Consider the following 13,760-nt stretch of genomic DNA (forward strand, 5'->3'; position numbering starts at 1 on the left):
TGGGAGAAATGCAGGATTTCAGCCCTGGCCAAGAGCTACTAAACCAAAATTTGTACTCTAAGTAGATCCCTAGGTGATCCACATATACATTCAAGTTTATGCAGCCTTGTCTTAGAATATATAGTATAACTCTGAATGTGACGTTGGCCAAATGTTTAGTCTGAAAAGTGGGGAAACGTTCACGGGAGACCTAATCCATGAAAATGAGAAGAGAGTAGCAAAAAGGTGAAATATGTTGAATAACATCAAAGAAGATGGAATTCTTCATGCACTGCAGCATAAGATATCAAAATGTTTACACTACCCTGGGGTCTTTTTATTCTTTTGTAGAATAATAATTCTACAGATTTTTTTTATTATTTAAAGAATAATAAAGCACAGCATTTCCATGACAACTTTGCATATAAATGTGGCATTCTTAGAGAAATTCTATGGATTACTCTATCTTAAATTCTGTGCTATTTTACCTTAATTGTTGTCATTAATCAACTTCCTCAGATAATAACGTAATGAGAACACAGGTAAAGTCAAAAAGGAAGTGCTGTGGTAAAGAATTCTTGTTTTCCCAAACTGACAGATATAGGATGGGGCAAAAGGAGGCATAGAGTTGTTCATATGGAAAACAATAAAATAATAAGTAATGCAATAATAAACTCTGTTTCATGTACTCACAACTGTAAACCTACTTATGCTCCACCCTGTATGTATAGTTTTGCTTTTAGCAGAATATTGTTTCTATTTTACCAAATGTGTGTCTGTGTGTGTGTTGGCACGTATGTGCACACAAGTCTGCAAAGGTCCATCTTCAATAGGTTTTAATCCAATTACATGTGATAAACGTATTGCACTAACAAATCGATTGTATAGAATTCAGTTACAGAATAAATAAGTATTAAACTTAAAAAACCACAGTTGTGCTTTTGGAAATAATTCATTTGCATGTACCTGTTCAAACTTATGTAGAAAAGACCAATTTCAACAAAAGCCATGCTATGAATTTAAGGCAAGATAAAAACTGGGTCGGTTCTATTATCCGATGTCTGATTTTCCATTCTGCACATTTCTGTTGACCTTTTCTGTTCTTCTTCCTTCCTGTTTCAGGTCCTGCTGACCATTTTTCTGTTCATTACCATGAGCATAAAAGGTCAGAAAGGGCAGATGCAACAAAAACACATCAGTGGTTTTCTTTGTAAATATATCTGACAGAAAAGATTTGGTGGAGGTGAGACTCACTAAAATTTTGCTACAGTGGTGTTTACTGTAGATCAAAATTTAGTGTAAAGCTGACCAGCCTTGGAGTTCCTCAAACAGAATAAAGTGATGCAGTAAAATAGCCAACCTGGGTATTTGGTTGACATATGAGTTTAATTTATTTTTCCATCTTTTCAGAATCCTCAACATGAATAATCAGAAAATTCCTTTTGTTGTTGCTCTTTTGCTTTGATTTTTTTTCCCTGAGCCAAGATATTTTCAAGAGGGTATTGCAATTTTATAAATCATTAGAATTGTCCGTAAATATAAGGAATTCCTCTCTACTATCCAAATAACACTTATCACTAGTTGATTGCTTTTTCAGACCACTCATTTTGTGTATTCATTTTATTAACATCATTAGTAATGTTATAATCCTGTGTGTTGGTGTTTGTGTGTATTTCAGTCCCAATCTCATTTTTTTCTGAATTCTCCTTTTCCGTGGCATAAACCTCTATATCCAGTATGCTGGCAGAAAACTAGCTGCTTTATACAATTTTAGAAGAGCAGCTACTGCCAGTAGATGATTTCCATGAGGAAAGATAAACTTCTTTTGCTGATTCACTATTCAGCAAATACTGTTTATTTAGCAGTTGTTTTAATTGTTCACATAAATTGGAGAAATTCAGCTCTGTTTAAAACAGGAGAGCCAAGGTGTTATTTAATGAACTGGAGCGGTTACATGAGCACACTCAAAGGCCCTGTAGTGCTTTGGAAAAGTCTCCCAGGGAGAATCTTGCTGAGCGTTTATTGTTGGCACATTGAACTCAAACTTAAACCTGGCTAAGGCTGTCTTTTTAAATATGCGATCGAATCATAAGTGGTACCAATTCTTCCTTTTAGGGATTTGTATTGCTTCAAAGATACTGACTTGCCCTGTGTCAGCTCTAGCATGAAGAAGATGTATGAGTGGCAGATGTTACGGCATAAAATCTGTGTCTGAAAAACAGAAAAGCAGATAATTGTACCATATGGTATCTGAACCTGTGATGTTGGCATCCTTCATGCTGGGCTCCAATCTGCCAAGAAAACCAGGCACTGAAGCTGTGCCAAGGAGCAGAAGTAGCAGCACTTTACCAGGAAGAGATAGCAACTGGCATGTGGCCAGTCTGCTTGATCTAGAAGATGCCCCACCAAAGCGGAAATTAAGCCCATGGTGAAAGACTGACAAATGACTAAAGGAAGGGTTTTTGTGCTATGGTTCCCTTTGTTGATCATTAGACGATTTTGGCTTTACCTTAGCAATGCATACCATTGATAATTTCTTTGTATTTACTGAGGACAACCTAGGTACACAGTGAATAAGTATTCTGTCATCAAAGCAAAGCCAGTGGGGACCATGTTCATAGTTAGAGTGTGCTGAAAATAGACAATACAAATTCCTCTGCACCAAACTGACTGTAGAAGTTGTGTTCTGTAAAGTGTATTTCATGTGTTCTTAAAAAAATCAGGTCCCCTACCCCTTGCCTATAAGAGCTGTTCAGGTATTGACATAGCATGGCTTCACAGCCTTGACTTCAACATGATTTTCTTCCCTCTTCCTGAAGATCTTCCTCTAATCTACTTCACAAAGGGAGAGAGAGAGAGAGAGAGAGAGAGAGAGAGAGGGAGAGAGAGAAAGCAGACAGACAGAGACATATAATTAGGCTTCATTGCCTTGTTTGTTTCTTTGGTACATGGGTTTGAGATTGTAGCATAATGGATATAACAGTAATAAAGAAACAAGGTTTTTAAGATGTAAGAGACCTAAATTCATATAATCGGTTTATAATCCTGTGATCTTGAAGAAGGTATTATCCTCTGCAATCTTCATTTTCTTCATCTATATAATAGCAATTATAATACCTAACTCAGAATGTTCTTGTAAGGATTTAATAAGATAATGGACATTATATGCTTACCACAGAGCCTGGAACATAAAAAGCACTCAATAAACAGTCATTATCTTATTAATGCAATGCTTTTACAGAATGCAGAACTGTTTTGTGTTGTTTTTTTTCATTAAATGTGCATCATAAAATCATTTTTAGAGTTAGCATCAATTTGAATGGCATGAAAAAATTAAATTTTGAAGGATATTTTTGGTCAATAACATTTTAATTTTGGTCTGAAGTACACAATGTATATATTCTAAGAATGACTCAAGGCTGTGATGTTTAAGAATGTCTGCACCAACCTATGGCTTTTAAATTGAGCTGTTTAACATTCTGTCTTTCTCTTGAGTATAAATTGATTTATATAAGAATCACCCTGTCTCCCAACGTGGTTCTTCCAGTGAAAGATGATTAACTACACATGCACTACCCAGTCCTTCTCACTGTAAAACCATTTGTATGCTAATCAGGTCTCTCAAACAATTATTTCTTTGTTTCACATAGAGCATATAATTCTTTTTCAAGACTTAATGCAGTGAGTCAAGGCATATTTTTACTCTTCTTTCTTCTCCATTCCCTTATCCATTCATTCCAAGCAAATATCAGGGTTTTTTTCCCAAGTGGTAGAAAAATGAATAACTCCTATTACATAACTTTTATTTTGATAACTGTACCAAAGGAATCAGAAAAGATCTTTCTACTCATTGTTTATATATATTGCAGTGAATCCATGACCAAGGGTCATGGAACAAACTTCTCTCTAAATCAGGTAGTTTTTTGTTTTGTTTTTTTTAAGTCATTACGTATAATTTAATGTTGTCTTAGGTGAGACCTATAAAATAAAATAAGCCTGTTCCTTAGTTTGTGTGGAGTTGTTTTCATCTCATCTACATTATGGTATAGATCTAATTGAAAGACAAATGAGGCTTGTCACTCAGTGTATCCTCAAAGTAGCTCTTTGTTCCCAGAACAAGGAACTATGGAGACATCGTGTTTACTAGCTTGGGTTTCTTATATAGTTAGTCATCAAAGATTGGCTTTGTTACATACCGTTTTTTTAGGGAAAATTAAATAATGTCTTTCAAGGGCTTGGGCAATAATTTATATACTTAGAATTCCTTTGACCTTTGACTTATCATTTGGGCAACACACCACCAAAGTCCTTTCTTCCATTAATCACCTGACATTGACCTGCCTTTGGTTTTTAAGCCTTAACCTGGGATCTGCATCTAACCTTTTATTATTTTAGCATATAGTAGGGAAGAAACTGGAAAAGTAATTATTTTTCTTTATAGATTGCTCAAAAAAAAAAAAAAATCCCTCTTAAGAGTGGCAACAACAGTGCCTCTTTGCACAGTTTGGCTCAGAAGCAATTTCTAACACATTTGTGGAATCAAAGACCAGGTGACTCTCAGTAGTCCTGACATGTGGAAGAACCAGTTGGCTGGTCTTCTCATTGTCCTCTGTTGCAGTAAAACCCCTTTTCTCTGGGAGATGTGTGAATCTATCTGATTTTGGCTTGTCTTTTCCTGTCAGGTATCAGTCTTTTAACATGCTTCCTGCCGGGGGTCATCTCTGCTTCAAATTGAGTATGATTTCCACACTGCCCTGAACCTCAAGCTGCAGTCAGGAGCTGCCCTTGGGTTACAATAAGTAAAGTATCCCCAGAACAAGAGAGAAAAAGCATTGGCTTTAGAGATGAAACACTTACATTCTATCCCGTATTTCAGAAGAAAGACATTCCCAAATGGAACATTACACCTTCTGCTTCCTTAGCTATTTTATCTGCAAACTGAGGAGTTTTATGAAATGACTAGAACGTGTGTTTTACTTCTTGAGAACGCAATAGGATTTCTGCAAATTGAAAATAAGCATCTTCTTTCTGGTTCATTGATTTAATACATATGTATTTATTTAAAAAGAGCATCGAGAGCCAACTTTAGAAATCAACACAATTGCCACCAAGAAGTATGCCATCAGTATCAGTGAAGTGCCCCTTTCTCTCAAACGAAAGCACCTGTCTCATTTTCACAGAGGGCCTGGAATTTCCATTTTTATAGTTAATCCATTGTTTCTGTAAGAATCTTGTTTAAATGCAAATATATTAACACCTACCTTATCCAGTTGGCTAGCAAAGAGCAGGACTCTTAAAAAAGCATACAGGTGTATTTTAACTGAGGTGGAGGAAGCAGAAAAGCCATTTTTAGAACTTTCCGCAAAGAGAGTAGGGTAATCCAGCAATCAAGTAACAGGTGATGAACTGATACATGGAGAGGGATAAGAGGGATAAAGGCTCATTCAAAACATTTAAATAACACTATTTTTTAAATCACCCAAGCTGAGTCCCACCATTTGCATGGTGTAATGAATGGCAATGTTGTAAAGGCAGCCACTTGTCAAACAGTGACTTCATTTATTTTCTTACCTATTTGCCCTTAAATGGAAGGTGGGGAAGCAAGACAGTTCATTGGCCTGATATAGTTTTTATTTCTAAAGCTATAATTAATGATACAAATACTTTCGCTATGTTCATGTAATAATTTATTTTTTTGCCAATTCTGACTGCATTCTAAATGTTTACAGTTTCAGTGAAGGGGAATGTATTGCTTAACTTATATTTGTTGGATTCAGATATTGACAGTCAATTAAATGGATGAAAAAATCCCTTGATATAGTCTAAAGTTAGCAGAAAACATACACATATAGACACACAAAAACATAGGACTTTCCATTTAACATAACAATATTTCCTGATGTGATTTAGAAAGTTTTAAGTAGAGGAGTCTTAACTAGCCATCCATTTATTAATACTCATAATAATAGACACAATGGTGACTGTGGTTGCAGCAGAATTGCTTTAATATGGCATAATCTTTCTTAGGTGACCAGGCATGCTTTTCGTATATTAAATACCTAAATGCAGCTCTGTATGTTAGTTGCAAGGAGTTTTCTTTCACCAAGACTTCTGAAGAGTAAGGGCTAATGAAAAAGGATTTTTAAACCTTGAAACAAGTCACCAAACCTGCAAAATCTCCTTCCCCGGCGTCTTTAAAAATAGGACAGATTTCAGAGATGGCTTAAGGGTAGTGCAGCGGGACAGAATCAGTCACTTTTACATCTCTCCCCATTCTTGAAGCTTCACAACGTCCATTTGAAATATGTAAACACACAAGCCATTGCTAGAACCTGTTTCACACAGAACTTATTTCATCTGAGTAAGTTACTATTACGTTGAATGTTCATGTATCTTTAGAGATTGTTATTCATACTCCCATATCCTCAAGTGTAATCATTTAGATTAAGAAACGGTATCAATTAATATTGTCTTATTTAAAACTTGAAATTCATAAATCCTATTTTAATTTCCTATGAAATACTATAAATTTCTTTCATTTTTTTTCTCCCCACTTAATTAAAGTGCTTTGTCAGGTGAAATACCTCACATGTAAAAGTAAACTGTGCTTGAAAAGAAAAACAGGGTATGCTGATTGAAGGGAAGTTCAGTCAGCAAACGTGACTTTCTTCTTTTTAAATGTTTTCGTTGATTTTTAGAGAGAGAGGGAGAGATAGAAACATTGATCGGCTTCCTCCTGCATGGCCCCACTGGGGATAGAACTGGTGACCTCTCGGTGCATGGGTGGGCGCTCAAGCCCTGAGCCACACCAGCCTGGCAATGGGGTTTATTCTTGAGTGAAGGTTCAGAAAAGTGGATGACACTGCAAGCCAGAAGCTCAGAGCCACTGGAAAGCAGAGCACAACCAGGCTGCAAATCTTGATAGGACACAGCTTACCATGTGGGATGGGACAGAGTTTAGGTGAAGAGCTTAACTTTGAGGGGTGACTGATCCTGGCTCTGCTCAGACACAGCGATATAGTGCCAGGTGGAGATATTTTACTGTACCTGCCATTACAGAAGAAGAATGTGCGCTCCTTCGCAAAATGCGCTCTCAGTTGTCTTCAATCAGGAAAGACATTTGATAAGGCTTTTGTCTGCCTTTACCATGTTTTACTGAACAGAGGGAGATGTTTACTCTGTGTAAAAAATAATTTAAACATTCAAAAGCATAAAATGAATCACATTCTTACCTTATCTAGAAGGCTCTTTTGTAAAAACCTTAAGTTTAAAAAAGTAATCCTAATTCATGATTTAGCCACGAAAGAAGCAATTCCAGGCATACGAAGGAGCCTCTAACCCTGCTCCTTGATACGTTCAGATTGCGATTGCTCATTTTTAAATGTTCTGAACGCCTACAAGTCTTCATGAGGTGGATCATCTAACGCAATGTTGACCTCTTCTCAGGAATTCATGCAGGCTGCACTATCACGTGGCTCTCCTTGTCACACAGGTAAAGGGGTAAAAGTAGTGATCCGACTGCATCTTTTCTTCACTTAGGGGATTGACTAAAGGAGCCCCATGGACAGCACAAGGCTTTACTGCACAAATAATGACGGGGAATTAGGAACGGGCTGTTCCACAGAGCAACAGTACAATAAATGCCTGCATTGCCTGGCTTCTGGGAAATTTTAGCTGATGCAGTCATTACTGTTTCTCACACTGACCCGTTTCTATTCTCATTTTCCAGAAAGAGCAACAAAATACTGGTTTTAGCAGAGTTTTCCAACTGAAGCATCCTAGCACTGGTGAAAGGGGTTTGAGATATTGATTCTCTCAATTGTGAGGTTAATTCCTGAGGTCTGCGATAACTGCTACAACTAATTTCTGCTATTTACTTCAGTGTGACTTACACATATCATCATTGTCTTATGTGCTTTAATATGAAAATTTGGGGAGGAATGGTTAAGGTACAATTCATCAAGCCATGGCCCAGCTATCTTACCTGTTTATCCAGTGTTGATGGAAACCAAGATGAAAGAATCTCGAAGATGGCCCTGACTGGTGTGGCTCAGTTGGTTGGGCATCATCTCCTGCACCAAAAGGTTGCCAGTTCGATTCCCAGTCACGGCACATACTTCCATTTCCAGCTAGATACCCAGTAGGGGGTGTGCAGGGAACAACCCCTTGATGTTTTGCTTTCAAATAGATAGTTTTCTCTCTCCCTCTCCCTTCCTCTCTTTCTCTCTCTCTCAATTTTTAAAATCTTAAAAAAATAAATAATATCAAAGATGAGGAAGACTATAGTGGGAAAAGATGGAGAAGACAAAGATGGGGAAGACTAAAGAAAGTTTCTTTAGTTCATAAAGAAAATTATTAACTGTTTTATTCTTTCAAATTTCTCTTTTTCCCCAAATTCTTAGCACTGGAAGAATTTAATAGGTCTATATATTGCCCTTGAGAGATCCAAACATTTTTCCTCTTTTCTCAAAATTTGTGGGTAGCTGAGCCTTTCTTCTGAAGACCAGATGTGCATTTTATTTCTCTCTTTCTGTCATGTTCATCACTTACCTCACAGTCTTAAAAATGAAAAATCATACTTTCATTTGTAGGAACATATGTATCTTTTTTTTAAATCTTGTTTTAGAAGAACTCCTGAGTCACTTTTGGTCTCTAACTATAAAATTTCTATAAAATATCTGGTCTGAACACTACTTTGACATTTATTCTAGGATGCATGGTTTTATTTATTTATTTATTTATTTAAATATATCTTTATTGATTTCAGAGAGAGGAAAGGAGAGGGAGAGAGAGAGATAGAAACATCAACAATGAGAGAGTCGTTGGTTGAGCCCTCAACCCGGGCATGTGCCCTGACCGGGAATCGAACCCCGATCACCTGGATCTCAGGTCTACGCTCAACCGCTGAGCCACACCCAGCCGGGCTGCATGTTTTTAAATGTTTAGGAATCAGCCAATTAATTTTAAGAAGTACTTTGTAAATGTTGGTTATAGAAGTTTACACATGTTCAAAACTAATTCACATTTTTAAATTTTATTTTTAAAATGGATTTACATCAATCTTACAAACACAAGATTCAGTAGCTAAAAACTTTCAGTGAAAAGAGTTGCACTTTTTGCCTTGGCCAGTGTGACTCAGAGGTTAGAGGGTCGTCCCTTATGCTGAAGGGACATGGTTTTGATTCCTAGTCAGGCCACATAGCCAGATTTTGGGTTTGATCTGGGGCACATACAGGAGACCACCGGTCTGATGTTTCTCTTTCACATCGATGTTTCTCTCTCCCTCTCCCTTCCTCCCTCTCTAAAATCAATAATGAAAAAAATGTTTTACCTTTTCTTATAAATTGGATTTAAATTTGGGTATTTGTACTTTAATTATATATGGAAAGAAATATTTATTTGTTTAAGATATTGATACTCAGTTACAGAGACATATTACAGTAAAAGAAGTTGTGCATTTGTAGAGACAGGTGTTTGACAAAACTAGGAGCCTTGTATAGCAGTAACTGTATAAATATGCATAAAAATATAGAGATACCTGTTTGTGGCAACACTCCAGCTAATAAAGCTACATCATAAAAAATTGTTTATATCAAACACAAAAGGCTGAAAGGTGTTTTACCATCAAACAAAAATCACATATATCTATAGTTCATATTTGATAAGGCATTTAAAAAAACACACATCTTACTTTTGGCAACTCCAGCTTATTTTTCTTGTGTAATACTTTTGTGTGTGTGTGTGTGTGTTTCATTTTCTAATTCTTCTACAATTCTCATGATTTTTCATATTCTAGAATATGTTAGATTTTCCTTTTCATTATTTTTTTTCTTTCGAGGCTTGAAACAGAAAACAAGTTATGAGATGCAAGTGTTTACCCAAAGGCAAATCACCTTCTTGGAACATTCTTAATTTAACTATGATAATAGCAAACACTTAGTGCTTGCCAGGAAAATTGCTAAGAGCTTTTGATATAATCCTTACAACAACCTGGTGAAGCACAGAGAGTTACTCAGCTCAAGCTACTCAGTTTACAAGTGATGGGACTGGGAATTGGACCCAAAAATCTGGCTCCAGAGCCTGTTAACCACTCCACTATACTGCATTCGTTTACATGATTAACACATATTGAATCTGAATTTCTACTCTGAGCCTGCATCTCACAGTGCTCAGTGCTTTGCTATCAATAACTTTTGACATTCACAACAACCTCACAAAGTAGACTCAGTTGATAGTTCCATTTCCGAATGAGAAACCTAATGGTTAGTTGATTGAATTAATGGCCCATGGGTATTGCTAAAACCGTATGTAGTTAAAACCTAAATGTGTCTGACTATAGAATGAGCTGTTGCCATAATAGGTGTCAGGTTGATACATAATTATAGAAATATAGATATGGCTGCGCTTTGGATTTGGGAGAGCTGGGTGAGACTAAGAATCATTATGAGGAGTTTGAGGGGTGCCTACAGAGGAAGAATAAATGAGATCTGAGAATTAGACACAACAATATACCTGAAATTTAGTTACAACAATATAAGACTTGGATGTCTGCTGAAGATTTGGAATTGCTGGCCTTCGAGAAAAGACTCTGTATTCTGGCTTTGGTATATCTTTAAAAGCACAATGGGCGATGATATGAAGTGCAATTACCAACAGCTGGTAAACTCTGGAGTGTGCCCTGTTCAGCGTCACCTCCCCACTCTTCAGCAAATTCAATTGCATTATAGTTGCTCAGTGATTTTTTAAAAAACAAAAGAATCCATATATAAACATAAGTGCATGACTAGCTAGTTTTTGTAATCCTATAGAAGAGATTAAAAATAAAATAACATTTAAGTTGTCACAAATTCATTTAAATTCCACAAAAATGTTTTTGTTCATGTTGCCTGATGTAATTCTAACAAGAACCCTGCCAAGAAGTTGTCATTATCTGTGTTTCACAGTTGAGGAAATTGAGATTTACAGGGTTTAAGTGCTTTGTCCACTTATCTAAGGATGACTCAAAGCAACCCACAGGCTTTCCACTCATGCTACTTTAAAGGTTGGAAGAATATTTGTGTTTTTAACCTATTCTTTGAAAACAACACACAATATTTTACTTCCTATGCAGCTTTTTAAAATTAGCTTTTTAAGTATGTAGGCTAAATTCAATGTCAGTCAGAATCAGAATTGCCCTCTGGTACTATTTCTATAGCTTTGTTTTGTAAATTAATTCCAGTAATATCTTGGGCTTAACAGTTTTAGTATTAAAAAAATAAAATAAAAAATAAAGCAAAGCTAATCCACATCAATCTTATCATGTTTTACATTTTTTTCAGGTCCCGAAGAGGTAGAAATCAAGTGTCCCTTGAACCATATTGCTTGCCTTGGTGCCAACAAATGTGTTCATTTATCCCAGCTGTGCAACGGAGTCCTGGACTGCTCGGATGGGTCCGATGAAGGAGTGCATTGCCGGGGTGAGTTCTTTCGCAGAACAATGCAGCTGAAATATTAAATTTTTCATGGTTAATGAAAGTTCAAAGAAAACCTATAACCTGCCTTTTCTTTCAACCATAACCATATCAGTTATTGAGAAAACACAAATTTTATTGCCACAGACATTCAATATGCATTTCAAAGCTGCAACAATTGTGCTTTACTGGAAAATGCTTTTGGAAAGGAATGCACTTGGACTTTGAAGTTGGGCTCTTATAGGATTGTGTATTTCGTAGAAAAGAATACTGTTGAGCAAAGGACAAATGAGAAGTCTCTGTCACAGTAGACTGACACCTTACAGTGGTATATGCTTGTTTCTCTGAGCCTTTGCTTAAACTGAGAATATTTGAGATAAAGCCAATGAGACAGGCATTTTACTAGGATGTGTTCATGGGATATTTTTCCTGACTATTATTTCTACGAAGTTCTATTAACTTTCTTGTAGTTTTTAAATAGTTTTTTAAAATAAATTCTACAGTGGTGAAGGGTTTGCCTATATATTAATGAAAGGAGGAGATATAATAAAAATCTCAAAGTTAATGAAAAGTTAATTGCAAATGGCACATTCTAGTCATATTGGTTAGGGAGGGGGAATGAAATGTGACACAAAGCTATGGAAAACGTCGAGGGTTAAAGATCTGGAAAAGAATCCAGGTATTAATCAAGGGAATCAGGCTGCTAGGGGGAGCCAGGAAAGAAACCACTGACCACAAGTGTCAACCGATTCTCACTGGCTGAGTGTGACACAAAGGATATTTATTGAAGCTGATGTCAGAGAGAACCCTGACCTTTATGCTGAGGATAGTAAGGCATTAAGGAATAGAAGGAACTGTAGAAAACTCCAGAGACATGTCTGGTCTGTGGATAGATTCACACAAACTAATTGTTGTCATGTGGAAAAAGGTCCTAGGTCACCAAAAGTTCGTTTTTCAGCAAGAGCTCCATATCTGTATGTGTTCAAAGAGTTCAAAAAGCTACTGTTTTTTAAAGTGTCATACAGCCCACAATGTACAGGTGAAACAAGAGGCCTGATAGGACTTCCTGGCCTCTAGTCACCCAACTCTGGGCTGAAGGAAAGTGAATTCAAGATTTGGAAGTGAGAGATATATAGTTAAAAGATAAATCCTAGAAAGGTAACCCAAAGGATGCTGAGAGACCATAGATGAACTGGGCCACTCAGTCTTTCCTCTCTTTCTAAAGGGACAGCCAATTATCCTGTTCTGTGGACAGATACAGACTGAGCAGTTAAATGTCTTTCTTCTTTGACTGAGTTTCCTTTCTTAGCCTTGAACTCTGACATGATCACATAAGGACCCAGCAGATCCTTTTTTTCAGTTATGAACACATATGTAATAATAATTAATAGGATATTTTATTTTTATTGAAAGGCTTTGCAACAAGTATTCTTTTTTATAGTTGTATATTAATAAGAATGATATTAACAGGAAATTAAAGTGCTGAATTACAAAATAATAGGAGTAAAAAGAGTTTAATTTTCTTTTCAGAAATTTACCATATTTTCTAGAGCATAATTTTATCTACTTCAGTTATAATTCCGGCTTCTTTTACATTAAAAAAACATTTCAGATAGACATGTGTGACTAAGCTTCTAAAAGAGTGAAATCATCATATTGCCAAATACTCCCTTGGAGGTGGTTACACAAATTTGAATATCTTAAACATTTTTCAGTGCTGTGGATTATATGAAAATATATTTCAGTTTGCTAATAAAATTTACAGTTGTGATCTAATAGATCTAATTAGATACAGCTAGTAAAAGATATGTAAGTGGTAAAACAGGGAATTCAACTAAAAACATAAAATATTTGAATGAAAATTAAATGGTATCAAATTTATCTTGATTTTTGAAAAAATCAACATACACTCCAGGCTGAGATAGAATTAGAGTATATAGTTCTTTACATTTCAATCTTTTTTTCTGTTCCAATTTATGTTTTCTATTGCTTCTTGGCTTTTGGCTAAGATCAAGTGTGGTATCTGTTCTTATCAGTTTAATGTCCAATTTACATTTTGTAATTGTCCCAAGTTTCATATCTTTATCACAAATGACAATCTTATTTTTTCATGATACAGCAGGAGGCTGATTATACTACTTTGGCCTTCAAGTATTTCTAGATTTCACCAAATAAAGTATTTTAAAACACTCAAGTAATTTATTATGGCCTGTGGTGGACTTAGAAGTAATAAGCACAGTGTCAATAATAAAAAAGAAAGGAAAAAAGAATAATAAATAACAGGAAGTATATTTGAATTTCTACTTGCATTTACTGAAGTAGAAGGTGTTT

The 13,760-nt window shown here is 35.9% G+C and overlaps 1 protein-coding gene across 1 annotated transcript in view; it reads left to right on the forward strand.

Moving 5' to 3' along the window:
* The window catches only part of LRP1B (LDL receptor related protein 1B), a 1,542,074-nt gene that overhangs the window by 562,840 nt on the left and 965,474 nt on the right, over positions 1 to 13,760 (forward strand). The window contains exon 3 of the mRNA XM_081143443.1: positions 11,298 to 11,435. Within this exon, the coding sequence (XP_080999569.1) occupies positions 11,298 to 11,435 (138 nt within the window). The remainder of the gene's footprint in view (positions 1 to 11,297; positions 11,436 to 13,760) is intronic.

The sequence above is a fragment of the Miniopterus schreibersii genome, assembly GCF_964146895.1.
Source record: "Miniopterus schreibersii genome assembly, chromosome: 7".
In the NCBI taxonomy this organism is placed as follows: domain Eukaryota; kingdom Metazoa; phylum Chordata; class Mammalia; order Chiroptera; family Miniopteridae; genus Miniopterus; species Miniopterus schreibersii.